The sequence below is a fragment of the Mizuhopecten yessoensis genome, unplaced genomic scaffold, assembly GCF_002113885.1.
Source record: "Mizuhopecten yessoensis strain PY_sf001 unplaced genomic scaffold, ASM211388v2 scaffold11081, whole genome shotgun sequence".
Lineage (NCBI taxonomy): Eukaryota > Metazoa > Mollusca > Bivalvia > Pectinida > Pectinidae > Mizuhopecten > Mizuhopecten yessoensis.
This window is the reverse complement of record NW_018408870.1, coordinates 191216-205898: the sequence shown is the minus strand read 5'-3', so window position 1 is coordinate 205898 and position 14683 is coordinate 191216. Positions and strand designations below refer to the sequence as shown.

The 14683-nt window shown below is 42.0% G+C and overlaps 1 protein-coding gene across 1 annotated transcript in view; it reads right to left on the bottom strand.

The window, feature by feature from the left end:
* The window catches only part of LOC110465474 (alpha-mannosidase 2x-like), a 50441-nt gene that overhangs the window by 16182 nt on the left and 19576 nt on the right, over positions 1-14683 (bottom strand). The window contains exons 10-27 of the mRNA XM_021521310.1: positions 13850-14096; positions 13645-13657; positions 13209-13359; positions 12723-12908; positions 12443-12535; positions 11945-12061; positions 11440-11452; positions 11167-11234; positions 10543-10635; positions 10159-10250; positions 9861-9873; positions 9643-9655; positions 9272-9426; positions 7679-7790; positions 5773-5840; positions 4103-4268; positions 3019-3155; positions 802-898 (exon numbers count right to left, since the gene is read on the bottom strand). Coding sequence (XP_021376985.1) covers positions 802-898; positions 3019-3155; positions 4103-4268; positions 5773-5840; positions 7679-7790; positions 9272-9426; positions 9643-9655; positions 9861-9873; positions 10159-10250; positions 10543-10635; positions 11167-11234; positions 11440-11452; positions 11945-12061; positions 12443-12535; positions 12723-12908; positions 13209-13359; positions 13645-13657; positions 13850-14096 — 1834 coding nt within the window. The remainder of the gene's footprint in view (positions 1-801; positions 899-3018; positions 3156-4102; positions 4269-5772; positions 5841-7678; positions 7791-9271; positions 9427-9642; positions 9656-9860; positions 9874-10158; positions 10251-10542; positions 10636-11166; positions 11235-11439; positions 11453-11944; positions 12062-12442; positions 12536-12722; positions 12909-13208; positions 13360-13644; positions 13658-13849; positions 14097-14683) is intronic.

Here is a 14683-nt window from a genome sequence, read left to right as displayed (position 1 = left end):
TTAAATCTTGAATTTACAATTAACCTTGAGTTAAGTACAAACTGATAAGTTTGTGTTTACAGTTTATTCTATCAAGTCCAGTTTTCATTATATATTGCAACCAACAAGTCCAGTTTTCGCTATATTTAAACAACTTCACTTTTCATGATATTCCATAGATTTCAGTTTCCACTATATCCTATGATCTTTTAGTGCATCATTCTGAAATTATTTAGCACTTATTCTATTATGCACCAATCAAAAATGGCTAAACCTTTTCACCCTTTCAGGCTGTAACTCTTAGCAACTTTTATTCTTTAATGTTCTAGTCACATGACCTTTGTACCATAGTTGCAAACATCATGTAACTGTGCTCTGAAGACGGCCTCCCTTTGGCCGAAACATGTCAGCACTTAGGATGTAAATCAAACATTACATTTTGAACTGGATTCAGTGGTGTTGTTGCTCATCATTTCTATTTTCATTTGCTCTGCTTTCCCTGATGAGCACTGTTGAATACCATTAAGGTATCCACCCCAGGATCCCTACCGCCACTATGGAACTGACTTCCTTACAGGGACGCTGGGTCTCCACCCGTCCCAGTCGTTATATATCCTATTAAGTTCAGTTTTCATTTATTAAATATTTGCAATCAAATTGGTTTTTATCACTATCTTCTAATTTAGCTCTGTTTCAATATATCCAACCAAATTTAGTTTTTACTAAATGCCATCAAGTCTTGTTTTCACTTAATTCTTATCAAGTCCAGATTTCACTCTATTCAATAAAGTCAAATTTTTCAAAATATTGACTCAAAAATACCTGTAGAAATCCAGTTTTTCCACTAATGTGAGCTTTCAAATTAGAATTTTCCAGCATAATATCTTCTGGCTTTTCCATTGTCATCGTGAAAGGGAATCTGTAGGTAAAAAAAGATAATATAACAAACAAGATCCAATTGTTCTATACCTATTGACATAGCTGTCAACCCTCCCTCACTAGGAGGGATATCTCCCTCACTAGGAGGGATATCTCCCTCATTAGGAGGGATATCTCCCTCACTGGATGTTTCAGAGGTTGACAGCTATGTATTGACCGAATAAATAACACAACACTGTAAGTTGTTTGAGATAAACTGTAACCATTAGAGATGAAGTTTGCGTAATAGTGAAACTATCGTGAAATTATTTTAACATTTGGGTACTTATAAGTTTACATAGTTTGGTGGTACATTTTGGCACTCACAGCTAGCATTCAACAATTCTAGCACTGCCCAACCAGGTTCTCATTTATAGCCGAGTAGACTGGAACAAGCAGAGTAAAGTATCTTGCTCCAAGATATAACACAGTGCCGTGCCATGAACCTGCAACCCGGCCTCCTACCACTGGACTACCGTGCCTCCTACCACTGGACTACCGTGCCTCCTAACACTGGACTACCGGCCTCCTACCTCTGGACTACCGTGCCTCCTTCCACGGGACTACCGTGCCTCCTACCACTGGACTACCACCTCCTACCACTGGACTACCGGCCTACTACCACTGGACTACCGGCCTCCTACCACTGGACTACAGGACTCCTACCACTGGACTACCGGCCTCCTACCACTGGACTACAGGACTCCTACCACTGGACTACCGGCCTCCTACCACGGGACTACCGTGCCTCCTACCACTGGACTACCACCTCCTACCACTGGACTACCGGCCTACTACCACTGGACTACCGGCCTCCTACCACGGGACTACCGTGCCTCCTACCACTGGACTACCACCTCCTACCACTGGACTACCGGCCTCCTACCACTGGACTACAGGACTCCTACCACTGGACTACCGGCCTCCTACCACTGGACTACCGACCTCCTACCACTGGACTCCCGTGCCTCCTACCACTGGACTCCCGGCCTCCTACCACTGGACTACCGACCTCCTACCACTGGACTACCGTGCCTCCTAACACTGGACTACCGGCCTCCTACCTCTGGACTACCGTGCCTCCTACCATTGGACTACCGTGCCACCTACCACTGGACTACCGGCCTCCTACCTCTGGACTACCGTGCCTCCTACCACTGGACTACCGGCCTCCTACCTCTGGACTACCGTGCCTCCTTCCACTGGACTACCGTGCCTCCTACCACTGGACTACCGTGCCTCCTTTTGCTTCAGACATTGTACCCTTTAACCCATTCACCCCTAAAGTCACATTTAAACCAAATAACAGATTATATTATTCAGACCAATGATTATTCAAATGTTTTCACAACAGATAATTGAAAATATGTCTATTTAAACTTGCATAAATTTAACCTCCTAACTATATAATACAGCTGGGGACTCACTGCACATTTGGTTGTTATAAACTTTAAATACTTTACAACACTTATGAAACAAGTTATTTCAACTTATATTAATCATTCTTCTTGGCCTGGATGTTAATTAGTTTACGAGGGTCTTTATATGGGAAAAAATGTTGGTGAAGGCGACCACCATTATTGGTGTATATTTTGTTCTGCTGCATGCAAACTAAAAATTTCAGGATCAGCAAACAGTATTGGTGCCATTTTTATCACGATAATTTTAATGAAGTGACACAAAGTCATCACCAATATGAACTATTATGTATCATGTTTATTGAGCTGTTGTTTGATAAGCCTTTCATTCAATACATAATCTCAGCTCAATTCATAATGACTGAATATGCCCATGTATGATTGAAAAACAAAGATGAAAAAGACGGGCCTTCCCATTGTTCAGCAATGATCATTGTCTTTTCAATAGAGCCACCACTGTACATAGTGTAATGCAGGACTCCCAGCACACCCTGGCTAAAAGTATTGAGAATGAATTTCGTTTGACCACCTAGTCATTTCATTGATCATGACACGGGAGGAGCGACCTTTACCGGGGATTTTGTTCTGCAGCTCCGGAGGAGCATTTGGAGAATAGAGGGTGTGAGTGCAGGAGTTCCACAGCTCACATGTGGGTAGGAAGACCTTTAAATACAGGTTTGTCATGTGATGTTGGTGAACGTACGTTTCCTTGGGGTCGGTGATGACGACATTCATCACCCCAATGGAGGCATGGGAGGTCATCTTAATGGCCTCAGGCTGAACCTTCCTCAGTGTGTATCGGGCAATCCCTAGGGCTGGCACCCGAACCACAAACCACACCTGGATAAACAATACATTAATATGTAAGGCATACACTTACATTAATGTGGAAAAGAATCAGTTCACGTAAAACACCTATAAAATAATTCAGTAAAATAAAATATCTCACTGACAACTGTTCATGCTTGCCAACTTTTAAATATTTCCACGGGGGGGGGATTACACATGGTCAGAATTAAAAGCATAAATAAAATGTGTGCCATAGAGAAAAAAACACACTTTTAAATGGCATCCTTTGAGCTGTTCTTCCAGAGATGAAATCATCAGATCTTAGAAAATAGAAATAGTTTAGCAAATTCACTGCTTGAAAATGCTCAATTTTAGGGTCCAAAATAAGGAGTCTCCCTTCAAAATAGGGAGAGTTTGCAAGTATGCAACACTGTCAGTACTAAAAAGATGAATAACTAAGGGAGATAATAAATTGACAAACAAATATGCCAGGTAGAAACTAGAACAATTGATACAAGTTTGATTTGGGAGACACTTCTATTTGTGCACTAACAAGGACTTGATTTATAAGGAAGCTGCTTCTGTAAATAACTATAACTAATGAGATATATAACCTTAATTGTTTTGGAGTACAGACACGAAGAGATCCTAGACCCTAGACCATGCACACTGTTATCATTTAATCATTGGGGACCCCTTATCTAGAACCTCTTTGGTACGATGAGACATAACAGGCCCTGGACCATGCATACTTTACACTAGATAGGACCACTCAACTTCAACTTCTTTGGTACGAGGAGATATAACAGGCCCTCGACCATTTATACTGTACACTATATATATAGGACCCCTCATCTTTAACCTATTTGGTACAATGAGACCTCATACCAGGCCCTGGACCATGTATACTGTACACTGTATAGGACCCCTCATCTTGAACTTTTTTTAGTAATAACGGACAAAACAGGCCCTGGATTATTACATTAAGAAAACCTTACCTTGAATTTCTTTGAAACCATGATAGTTGGTGACTCCCATATAGGGTCTACTTGTGCCTGCACAGTGGTGCCACCTGGTGTCTGGACCTCTATGAAAGGGGAGGTAACATACACTGCCACCACTTGCTCCCTCTCATGACCAAGCGAGTTGTAGAAGAGAACTGAGCTAAAAGGATACATGTATCAATATTGTCAGCATGAAAATCTCAAGACATTTTTTCTGTCCAAATTTCCATAATTTACACTATTTATATCATCTGAACTACCACTCACTGTTGTAAAAAGGGCTCATTAAACTCATCTTCCTGTTTTACATCTGCTTTTGCATTAGCTTGAGAGAAAAAAATAACCATTAAATGTTAAGTAAAACCAGAAAATGTCTGTATGACATGAATCTCCCTATCTTCATGCAAAGTAGTTTTATTTTTAAACAAGAGGCCCATGGGCCTTAACGGTCACCTGATATACAGAGAGTTGATTTTGTTTTTAACATGTACAGAAATATTATTCAAAGTGACAACAACAATAAAACCACCTTATTCAATATCTAGCATACAGGTTTAAGACTAAAAAGTATTTGAAACTAGCACCTCTGATTCTAAACAAGGAAAATGAAGAAATTTTAGCACACTGACTCCTTTGGGCCCCACCCTACAGCCCTTGGGGGTAGGGCTGGCTCAAAATTTTCAAAGTATCAAACTGTCAACTCAAGGTTATAATTCCAATCAAGTTATTAACATGTAATATTCAAAGTATCATTTGCCATTATAAACCATAGTAAAGTTTACCCCCTCCCCAGGGGGAAACGTGAGAACCCAGGATCAAGAAATTCACAATTTCGGTAAAGCACCTTAAGACCCTTCCATCTATGAAGAGTATTTGATTCTACCATATCTGGGTCTTGAGAAGAAGATTTTTGAAATTTCAGTCAATTCAACCCTTTTTGGCCCCACCCATCAGCCCCTGGGGGTCAGTCAGGGCTCATAGGTGCATACTATCAAACTGCTACCTAATACTGATAATGCTAACCCAAATTGAATTACTTCCAATGGAAATTAAACAAATGTTGGTCCAAAATGTGATTTCCCTATATAAACTATAGTAAAGTTTACCCCCTCCCCAGGGGAAAACGTGAGACCCCAGGGTCAAGAAATTCACATTTTGGTAAAGCACCTTAAGACCCTTCCATCTATGAAGAGTATTTGATTCTACCATATCTTGGTCTTGAGAAGAAGATTTTTGAAATTTTAGTCAATTTGACCCTTTTTGGCCCCGCCCCTCAGGCCCCTGGGGGCTTGGGACTAAACCGGCAACTCTTTTTGTTGACCTTTGTCCTTGGAAGGTTCCTCCAAAATTTCATTGGAATTGGTTCAGTGGTTTTGGAGAAGAAGTCGAAAATGTAAATTGTTTACGGACGGACGACGGACGACGGATGTCGACGGACAAAAGGCGATCGCAATAGGTCACTTGAGACTTTGTCTCAGGTGACCTAAAAAATCTAGAAATAGTCCCGTGTCACATATGTATGATGTAGTCAAATGATTTGGGCCCCGAGACAGAATGGAGCTTGTCTATTGTCACTATTCAGTACATGTTGACAAGTCTCACATATGTATGATATGTATAGTTGACCATGATTCTGCACAAGTCCGCTCTGTATGTAAGCTTACCTGGTCACCTCTGTAACATCCAGCACAGTCCTCTCAGGTAGAGAGTCGTGAGACTTTCTGTCTTCATCCTATCAAACCAGCAGAAAAAATAAACATTTACTTATGTAAGCGTAATGTATGTAACATTTGCTAATTTAAAATCTTACATATGTAACAGAGGTCACTATTTATCACTGTTACCACCCGAGGTGGAACTGGAGACCTCTGGTCTACTAGTCTGACACTCTACCAAACGAGCTAAAGAGAAGTTCTCCCTAACAGAGTCAGAAGGAAGTGGCAGGCTTTTTACCAGGGATCAGGGTAAGTGTAAGGGAGATGTAACTAATTCCTTTAGTATGTTTGGGGCACATTGTACTATCAAGCAGGGAAGGTGTCACCTAATGTTATTTTCATATATTGTCCAGGTTTCATCTGAATTTAACACAAATTTAAGCTTATTTACTGATATTTTGGTCCAAAGTGTGTGTGTGTGTGTGTGGTGTATGGGGGGGGGGGGTTGCTTACAGTTTCATGAGTCTTTGATTGAAATAGTTCTAACACAACAGACAATTGGTCTGTGACATTTGATATTGTCAATAGATGGATATCTTCATATAGACTGGCTAACTTTTATGGAAGAAGATTTTATGATGTTTTGCTGACTCCCAGCAACGACGACAAGTAAACGGTTACAACAGATGAAAAGCTAGAGTTTGTTTGTATGTTTGGAGTGTAATGTCCTCGCAACAGTCAGGGTCATATGAGGATGGGTACCTAGGGGGACACCGCCTGTAACAGAAAGTAGATAGAACAGAAGGAAGACAGGAAAGATAGGAAACAAAAAAAGATCTCAAGTGTTGCAATGGGGGTAGCAGATCAATTTGGTCTCTTCCATGTCCCCTTCGTAGAAGTCACACGAGAAAACCCCCGATTCTGCAGGGGGGCCCCACATTAGTCGCCTGTTACTATACACTAACAGTGAGATACAGCAGGTCTGTTCTTGATTTCTTCAATGTCCCCTAAATAGAAGACAAGGAAGAAATCATCCCCATTCACATTAGTTACCTCTAACGATCAGGCAGTGGGATACTGCAGCAGGCCTATTCTTTCCCGAGCCTGCATGGGTAAGCACCTGGAGAACTTTTGTAGATAAATAACCATCCCTTGTAAAAAAGTTCCGAAATGGGAAAATCTTCATAGGGAATTAATTTGACAAGATAAAGAACTTAACCTTTAGGCTTATCTTGTTTATATGGTTTGGGTGTGGGCTGGGGTGAGGTGGGCTGGGCTGGGCTGGGCTGGGCTGGGGCTGGTGGGTTTGTAATTTTACCGTACCAGGCTAAACAGAGGTTCCTTGGGGTTTGGGTGAGGTGGGCTGGGCTGGGGTTGGTGAGTTTGTAATTTTACCGTACCAGACTAATCAGAGGTTCCTTGGGGTTAGGATGAGGGTTGGGGTGAGTTGGGCTGGGCTGGGGCTGGTGGGTTTGTAATTTTACCGTACCAGGCTAAACAGAGGTTCCTTGGGGTTTGGGTGAGGTGGGTTGGGCTGGGGTTGGAGAGTTTGTAATTTTACCGTACCAGGCTAAACAGAGGTTCCTTGGGGTTTGGGTGAGGTGGGTTGGGCTGGGGTTGGAGAGTTTGTAATTTTACCGTACCAGGCTAAACAGAGGTTCCTTCAGGGTTAGGGTGTGGGCTGGGGTGAGGTGGGCTGGGCTGGGGTTGGTGAGTTTGTAATTTTACCGTACCAGGCTAAACAGAGGTTCCTAGGGGTTAGTTAGGGTGTAGCTTGGGGTGGGCTGGTCTGGGGCTGGTGAGTTTGTAATTTTACCGTACCAGACTAAACAGAGGTTCCTTGGGGTTAGGTTGTGGGTTGGGGTGAGGTGGGCTGGGCTGGGCTTGGGCTGGTGAGTTTGTAATTTTTCCATACCAGGCTAAACAGAGGTTCCTTGGGGTACTTGTAATCTTTCTTATTCTCCAGCATCAGAAAACTTGCTGCCTCCACAATGATGGTTTTACAATCCATCACACCCTTCAACATCCTGGATAACATTAAATTGACATAATCTACATTAAATTCAACTTCATACGAATATATTTACATTCAAACTTGAAACTCTGTCACTAAATATTCAGCGATATAACTTTTCAATTGACATATCAATAACTTTGATTTTAATCACTTCTGTCTACAGTTGGTGTCTGTCAATTACAACTATATATCTATAACTATAGTCTAGTTATTGATTAACTTCTCCTTGTGTTAACTACCAGTTAACAGGTGTCCTGAGGTATACATAGATAATATACTGAAACAACTGTACATCTACTACAGGGGTTTTAAGCACACAAAATGGTACTGATCATTCACTATTGGCACATTCAAATTACACGAGGCAATGTGATCCAAATGTCACAAAAATGACACAAGAACCAAGAATCTTCAAATCTAGAATTACTTAAGGATCCCTGTCCCACTGAACTGTGGTTTACTGTATCTATAGTTACCTCCCCTTAACTTCCTTAAGGATCCCTGTCCCACTGCATTGTGTTTTTTCCTATACACAGTAGCCTCCCCTTAACTTCCTTAAGGATCCCTGTCCCACTGCATTGTGGGTTTTCCTATACACAGTAGCCTCCCCTTAACTTCCTTAAGGATCCCTGTCCCACTGCATGGTGGTTTTTCCTATACACAGTAACCTCCCCTTAACTTCCTTAAGGATCCCTGTCCCACTGCACTGTGGTTTTTCCTATATACAGTAACCTCCCCTTAACTTCCTTGAGGATCCCTGTCCCACTACACTGTGGTTTTTCCTATACACAGTAACCTCCCCTTAACTTCCTTAAGGATCCCTGTCCCACTGCACTGTGTTTTTTTCGTATACACAGTAACCTCCCCTTAATTTTGTTTTAGATATAACTGTATACATACATAGCATATTTGGGCCTGGGCACTTCCGTTGACCAAGTAGCCCAGTCAGTTAGAGTGATATAGTATAACAATCTGAAGTCCAGGGTTCAAATCCTGAATATTTACACTCAGAACACTGTTGTTGATTATGTTTTATATTTCCTCTATAACATTTCTACAAAACTCTCGCAAGGTAAGCTTTTCTTTACAAAAGATGACTTATCAAAACTATAATCATGTCAGAAAAAATAATCCTGATGCCTAGTCACAACTTTTGGCAGCGATCTTTCATTTAAAATGTTGGACGGTAACACTCCTCAATTCATTTATTTTAAGCTGAAATTGAATCGAAACAAATTTAATTGTGGCATTAATATCCCGATGTGTACTGAATAGTTAGTAAAGCTTTTCGTTACATCTCTAACAGGTATCCATGAGGACCCTTACTATTACGATCCAATACTCGGCATCTTAGTCAGAGTCCAGGACTCGAACCTTTATGTCCTGAGGGTGATGATAACTTCAGGACCTAAATACTCTTATCCTAGGATCTCAACTTTTATAATGTTGTGAGGGTGATCTTTATTAACTGTATCTGTTGATGTGCATTACCTTTCCCCATAGTCTATAACAACAAAGTCCTTAGCAATTCCCGAGATGCCGTCGTGATGCTGATAGAGTCTGAGACTTACCTTTCCCCATAGTAATGTTGTGAGGGTGATCTTTATTAACTGTATCTGTTGATGTTCATTACCTTTCCCCATAGTCTATAACAACAAAGTCCTTAGCAATTCCCGAGATGCCGTCGTGATGCTGATAGAGTCTGAGACTTTCCCTTCCCCATAGTCTATAACAACAAAGTCCTTAGCAATTCCCGAGATGCCGTCGTGATGCTGATAGAGTCTGAGACTTTTCGTTCCCCATAGTCTATAACAACAAAGTCCTTAGCAGTGCCAGTGATGCAGATAGAGTCTGAGACTTACCTTTCCCCATAGTCTATAACAACAAAGTCATTAGCAGTGTCTGTGATGCCGTCGTGATGCTGATAGAGTCTGAGACTTACCTTTCCCCATAGTCTATAACAACAAAGTCCTTAGCAGTGCCAGTGATGCAGATAGAGTCTGAGACTTACCTTTCCCCATAGTCTATAACAACAAATTCATTAGCAGTGCCTGTGATGCTGATAGAGTCTGAGACTTACCGTTCCCCATAGTCTATAACAACAAAGTCATTAGCAGTGTCTGTGATGCTGTCGTGATGCTGATAGAGTCTGAGACTTACCTTTCCCCATAGTCTATAAAAACAAAGTCCTTAGCAGTGCCAGTGATGCTGATAGAGTCCGAGACTTACCTTTCCCCATAGTCTATAACAACAAAGTCCTTAGCAGTGCCAGTGATGCCGTCGTGATGCTGATAGAGTCTGAGACTTACCGTTTCCCATAGTCTATTACAACAAAGTCCTTAGCAGTGCCAGAGATGCTGATAGAGTCTGAGACTTACCTTTCCCATAGTCTATAACAACAAAGTCCTTAGCAGTGCCCGTGATGCCGTCATGATGCTGATAGAGTCCGAGACTTACCGTTCCCCATAGTCTATAACAACAAAGTCATTAGGAGTGTCTGTGATGCTGTCGTGATGCTGATAGAGTCTGAGACTTACCGTTTCCCATAGTCTATTACAACAAAGTCCTTAGCAGTGCCAGTGATGCTGGTAGAGTCTGAGACTTACCTTCCCCATAGTTAACAACAAAGTCATTAGCAGTGTCTGTGATGCTGTCGTGATGCTGATATAGTCTGAGACTTACCTTTCCCCATAGTCTATAAAAACAAAGTCCTTAGCAGTGCCAGTGATGCCGTCATGATGCTGATAGAGTCCGAGACTTACCTTTCCCCATAGTCTATAACAAAAAAGTCCTTAGCAGTGCCAGTGATGCCGTCGAGATGTTGATAGAGTCCGAGACTTACCTTTCCCCATAGTCTATAACAACAAATTCATTAGCAGTGCCTGTGATGCTGATAGAGTCTGAGACTTACCGTTCCCCATAGTCTATTACAACAAAGTCCTTAGCAGCGCCAGTAATGCTGATAGAGTCTGAGACTTACCTTTCCCATAGTCTATAACAACAAAGTCCTTAGCAGTGCCCGTGATGCTGATAGAGTCCGAGACTTACCTTTAGCCATAGTCTATAACAACAAAGTCCTTAGCAGTGCCTCTATAACAACAAAGTCATTAGCAGTGTCTGTGATGCTGTCGTGATGCTGATATAGTCTGAGACTTACCTTTCCCCATAGTCTATAACAACAAAGTCCTAAGCAGTGCCTGTGATGCCGTCGTGATGCTGATAGAGTCGGAGACTTACCTTTCCCCATAGTCTATAACAAAAAAGTCCTTAGCAGTGCCAGTGATGCCGTCGAGATGTTGATAGAGTCCGAGACTTACCTTTCCCCATAGTCTATTACAACAAAGTCCTTAGCAGCGCCAGTAATGCTGATAGAGTCTGAGACTTACCGTTCCCCATAGTCTATTACAACAAAGTGTGATGCTGATAGAGTCTGAGGCTTACCTTTCCCCATAGTCTATAACAACAAAGTCATTAGCAGTGTCTGTGATGCTGTCGTGATGCTGATATAGTCTGAGACTTACCTTTCCCCATAGTCTATAAAAACAAAGTCCTTAGCAGTGCCAGTGATGCTGATAGAGTCTGAGACTTACCTTCCCCCATAGTCTATAACAACAAAGTCCTTAGCAGTGCCCGTGATGCTGATAGAGTCCGAGACTTACCTTTCCCCATAGTCTATAACAACAAATTCATTAGCAGTGCCTGTTATGCTGATAGAGTCTGAGACTTACCGTTCCCCATAGTCTATCACAACAAAGTCCTTAGCAGTGCCCGTGATGCCGTCATGATGCTGATAGATTCTGAGACTTATCTTTCCCCATAGTCTATTACAACACAGTCCTTAGCAGTGCCAGTGATGCTGATAGAGTCTGAGACTTACCGTTCCCCATAGTCTATCACAACAAAGTCCTTAGCAGTGCCCGTGATGCTGATAGAGTCCGAGACTTACCTTTAGCCATAGTCTATAACAACAAAGTCCTTAGCAGTGCCCGTGATGCTGATAGAGTCCGAGACTTACCTTTAGCCATAGTCTATAACAACAAAGTCCTTAGCAGTGCCCGTGATGCCGTCATGATGCTGATAGTGTCTGAGACTTATCTTTCCCCATAGTCTATTACAACACAGTCCTTAGCAGTGCCAGTGATGCTGATAGAGTCTGAGACGTACCTTTCCCCATAGTCTATAACAACAAAGGCCTTAGCAGTGCCAGTGATGCTGATAGAGTCTGAGACGTACCTTTCCCCATAGTCTATAACAACAAAGGCCTTAGCAGTGCCAGTGATGCTGATAGAGTCCGAGACTTACCTTTAGCCATAGTCTATAACAACAAAGTCCTTAGCAGTGCCCGTGATGCCGTCATGATGCTGATAGAGTCTGAGACTTATCTTTCCCCATAGTCTATTACAACAAAGTCCTTAGCAGTGCCAGTGATGCCGTCGAGATGCTGATAGAGTCCGAGACTTACCTTTCCCCATAGTCGATAACAACAAAGTCCTTAGCAGTGCCAGTGATGCCGTCATGATGCTAATAGAGTCCGAGACTTACCTTTCCCCATAGTCTATTACAACACAGTCCTTAGCAGTGCCAGTGATGCTGAGAGAGTCTGAGACTTACCTTTCCCAATAGTCTATTACAACAATGTCCTTAGCAGAGTCTGAGACTTACCTTTCCCCATAGTCTATTACAACAATGTCCTTAGCAGTGCCTGTGATGCCGTCATGATGCTGATAGAGTCCGAGACTTACCTTTCCCCATAGTCTATTACAACAAAGTCCTTAGCAGTGCCAGTAATGCTGATAGAGTCTGAGACTTACCTTTCCCAATAGTCTATTACAACAATGTCCTTAGCAGAGTCTGAGACTTACCTTTCCCCATAGTCTATTACAACAATTTCCTTAGCAGTGCCTGTGATGCTGTCATGATGCTGATAGAGTCCGAGACTTACCTTACCCCATAGTCTATTACAACAAAGTCCTTAGCAGTGCCAGTAATGCTGATAGAGTCTGAGACTTCCCGTTCTCCATAGTCTGTTACAACAAAGTCCTTAGCAGTGCCAGTAATGCTGATAGAGTCTGAGACTTCCCGTTCTCCATAGTCTGTTACAACAAAGTCCTTAGCAGTGCCAGTAATGCTGATAGAGTCTGAGACTTACCTTTCCCAATAGTCTATTACAACAATGTCCTTAGCAGAGTCTGAGACTTACCTTTCCCCATAGTCTACTACAACAAAGTCCTTAGCAGTGCCCGTGATGCCGTCATGATGCTGATAGAGTCTGAGACTTACCTTCCCCATAGTCTATTACAACAAAGTCCTTAGCAGTGCCAGAGATGCTGATAGAGTCTGAGACTTACCTTTCCCAATAGTCTATTACAACAATGTCCTTAGCAGTGCCTGTGATGCCGTCATGATTCTGATAGAGTCCGAGACTTACCTTTCCCCATAGTTTATTACAACAAAGTCCTTAGCAGTGCCAGTAATGCTGATAGAGTCTGAGACTTCCCGTTCTCCATAGTCTGTTACAACAAAGTCCTTAGCAGTGCCAGTAATGCTGATAGAGTCTGAGACTTCCCGTTCTCCATAGTCTGTTACAACAAAGTCCTTAGCAGTGCCAGTAATGCGGATAGAGTCTGAGACTTACCTTTCCCCATAGTCTATTACAACAATGTCCTTAGCAGTGCCTGTGATGCTGTCATGATGCTGATAGAGTCCGAGACTTACCTTTCCCCATAGTCTATTACAACAATGTCCTTAGCAGTTCCTGTGATGCCGTCATGATGCTGATAGAGTCCGAGACTTACCTTTCCCCATAGTTTATTACAACAAAGTCCTTAGCAGTGCCAGTAATGCTGATAGAGTCTGAGACTTACCTTTCCCCATAGTCTATTACAACAATGTCCTTAGCAGAGTCTGAGACTTACCTTTCCCCATAGTCTATTACAACAATGTCCTTAGCAGTGCCTGTGATGCTGTCATGATGCTGATAGAGTCCGAGACTTACCTTACCCCATAGTCTATAACAACAAAGTCCTTAGCAGTGCCCGTGATGCTGATAGAGTCCGAGACTTACCTTACCCCATAGTCTATTACAACAAAGTCCTTAGCAGTGCCAGTAATGCTGATAGAGTCTGAGACTTCCCTTTCCCCATAGTCTATAACAACAAAGTCATTAGCAGTGCCCGTGATGCCGTCGTGATGCTGATAGAGTCCAAGATTTCTCCGAGCACCAACCAATTTCTCCATCAACTTCTGCTGAGGGAAGTTTGTTACACCTGCCTCGCGACTGTAACTAAGCGCCAATGTAAAGGCAACTTCTGCAGCTCTGAAAAACCGAAGTAAATGGTATTGAAGATATATAATGTAGAGTCCTGTGACTTCTATTTAGAGTTATTTCCCTCAACTCATTCACCCCTGAAATTTCGTAATGAACTATTCCAATCTTTGAATTGGAAGAGTTCAAATGTGTCTTCAGGGGTAAATGCACCTTCCAAAGCTGTCATCAAATCCCCTGCGCTTTTCAAACTTTTTATCAGTCCTTGTGTGCATACATTTCAAATCAACCTCAAATTCTGTGTAGTTTTGAAATGTATCACCAATTTTTGATTACATACCTTTCCAATGTGTCATCAATTTTGTGTACATCCCTTGCCAATTTGTCATCAATTTCTGTGTAGTTTTGAAATGTGCCACCACATTTTGTGTACATACCTTTCCAATTTAGTATACTTAACATAACTTTACATATAATATCATACATTTTTTCAGTGTGGAACTCTTTCGAAAAATACACAGGAAATTAGCATTACTCCTAAGTGACATCACTGGTGAAATATTTCTAACTTTTCTAGTCCATGAAACACCTTAGGATTTTTAGAAATGTTTGAAAATGAGAGACCTGTTGCCAGTGAT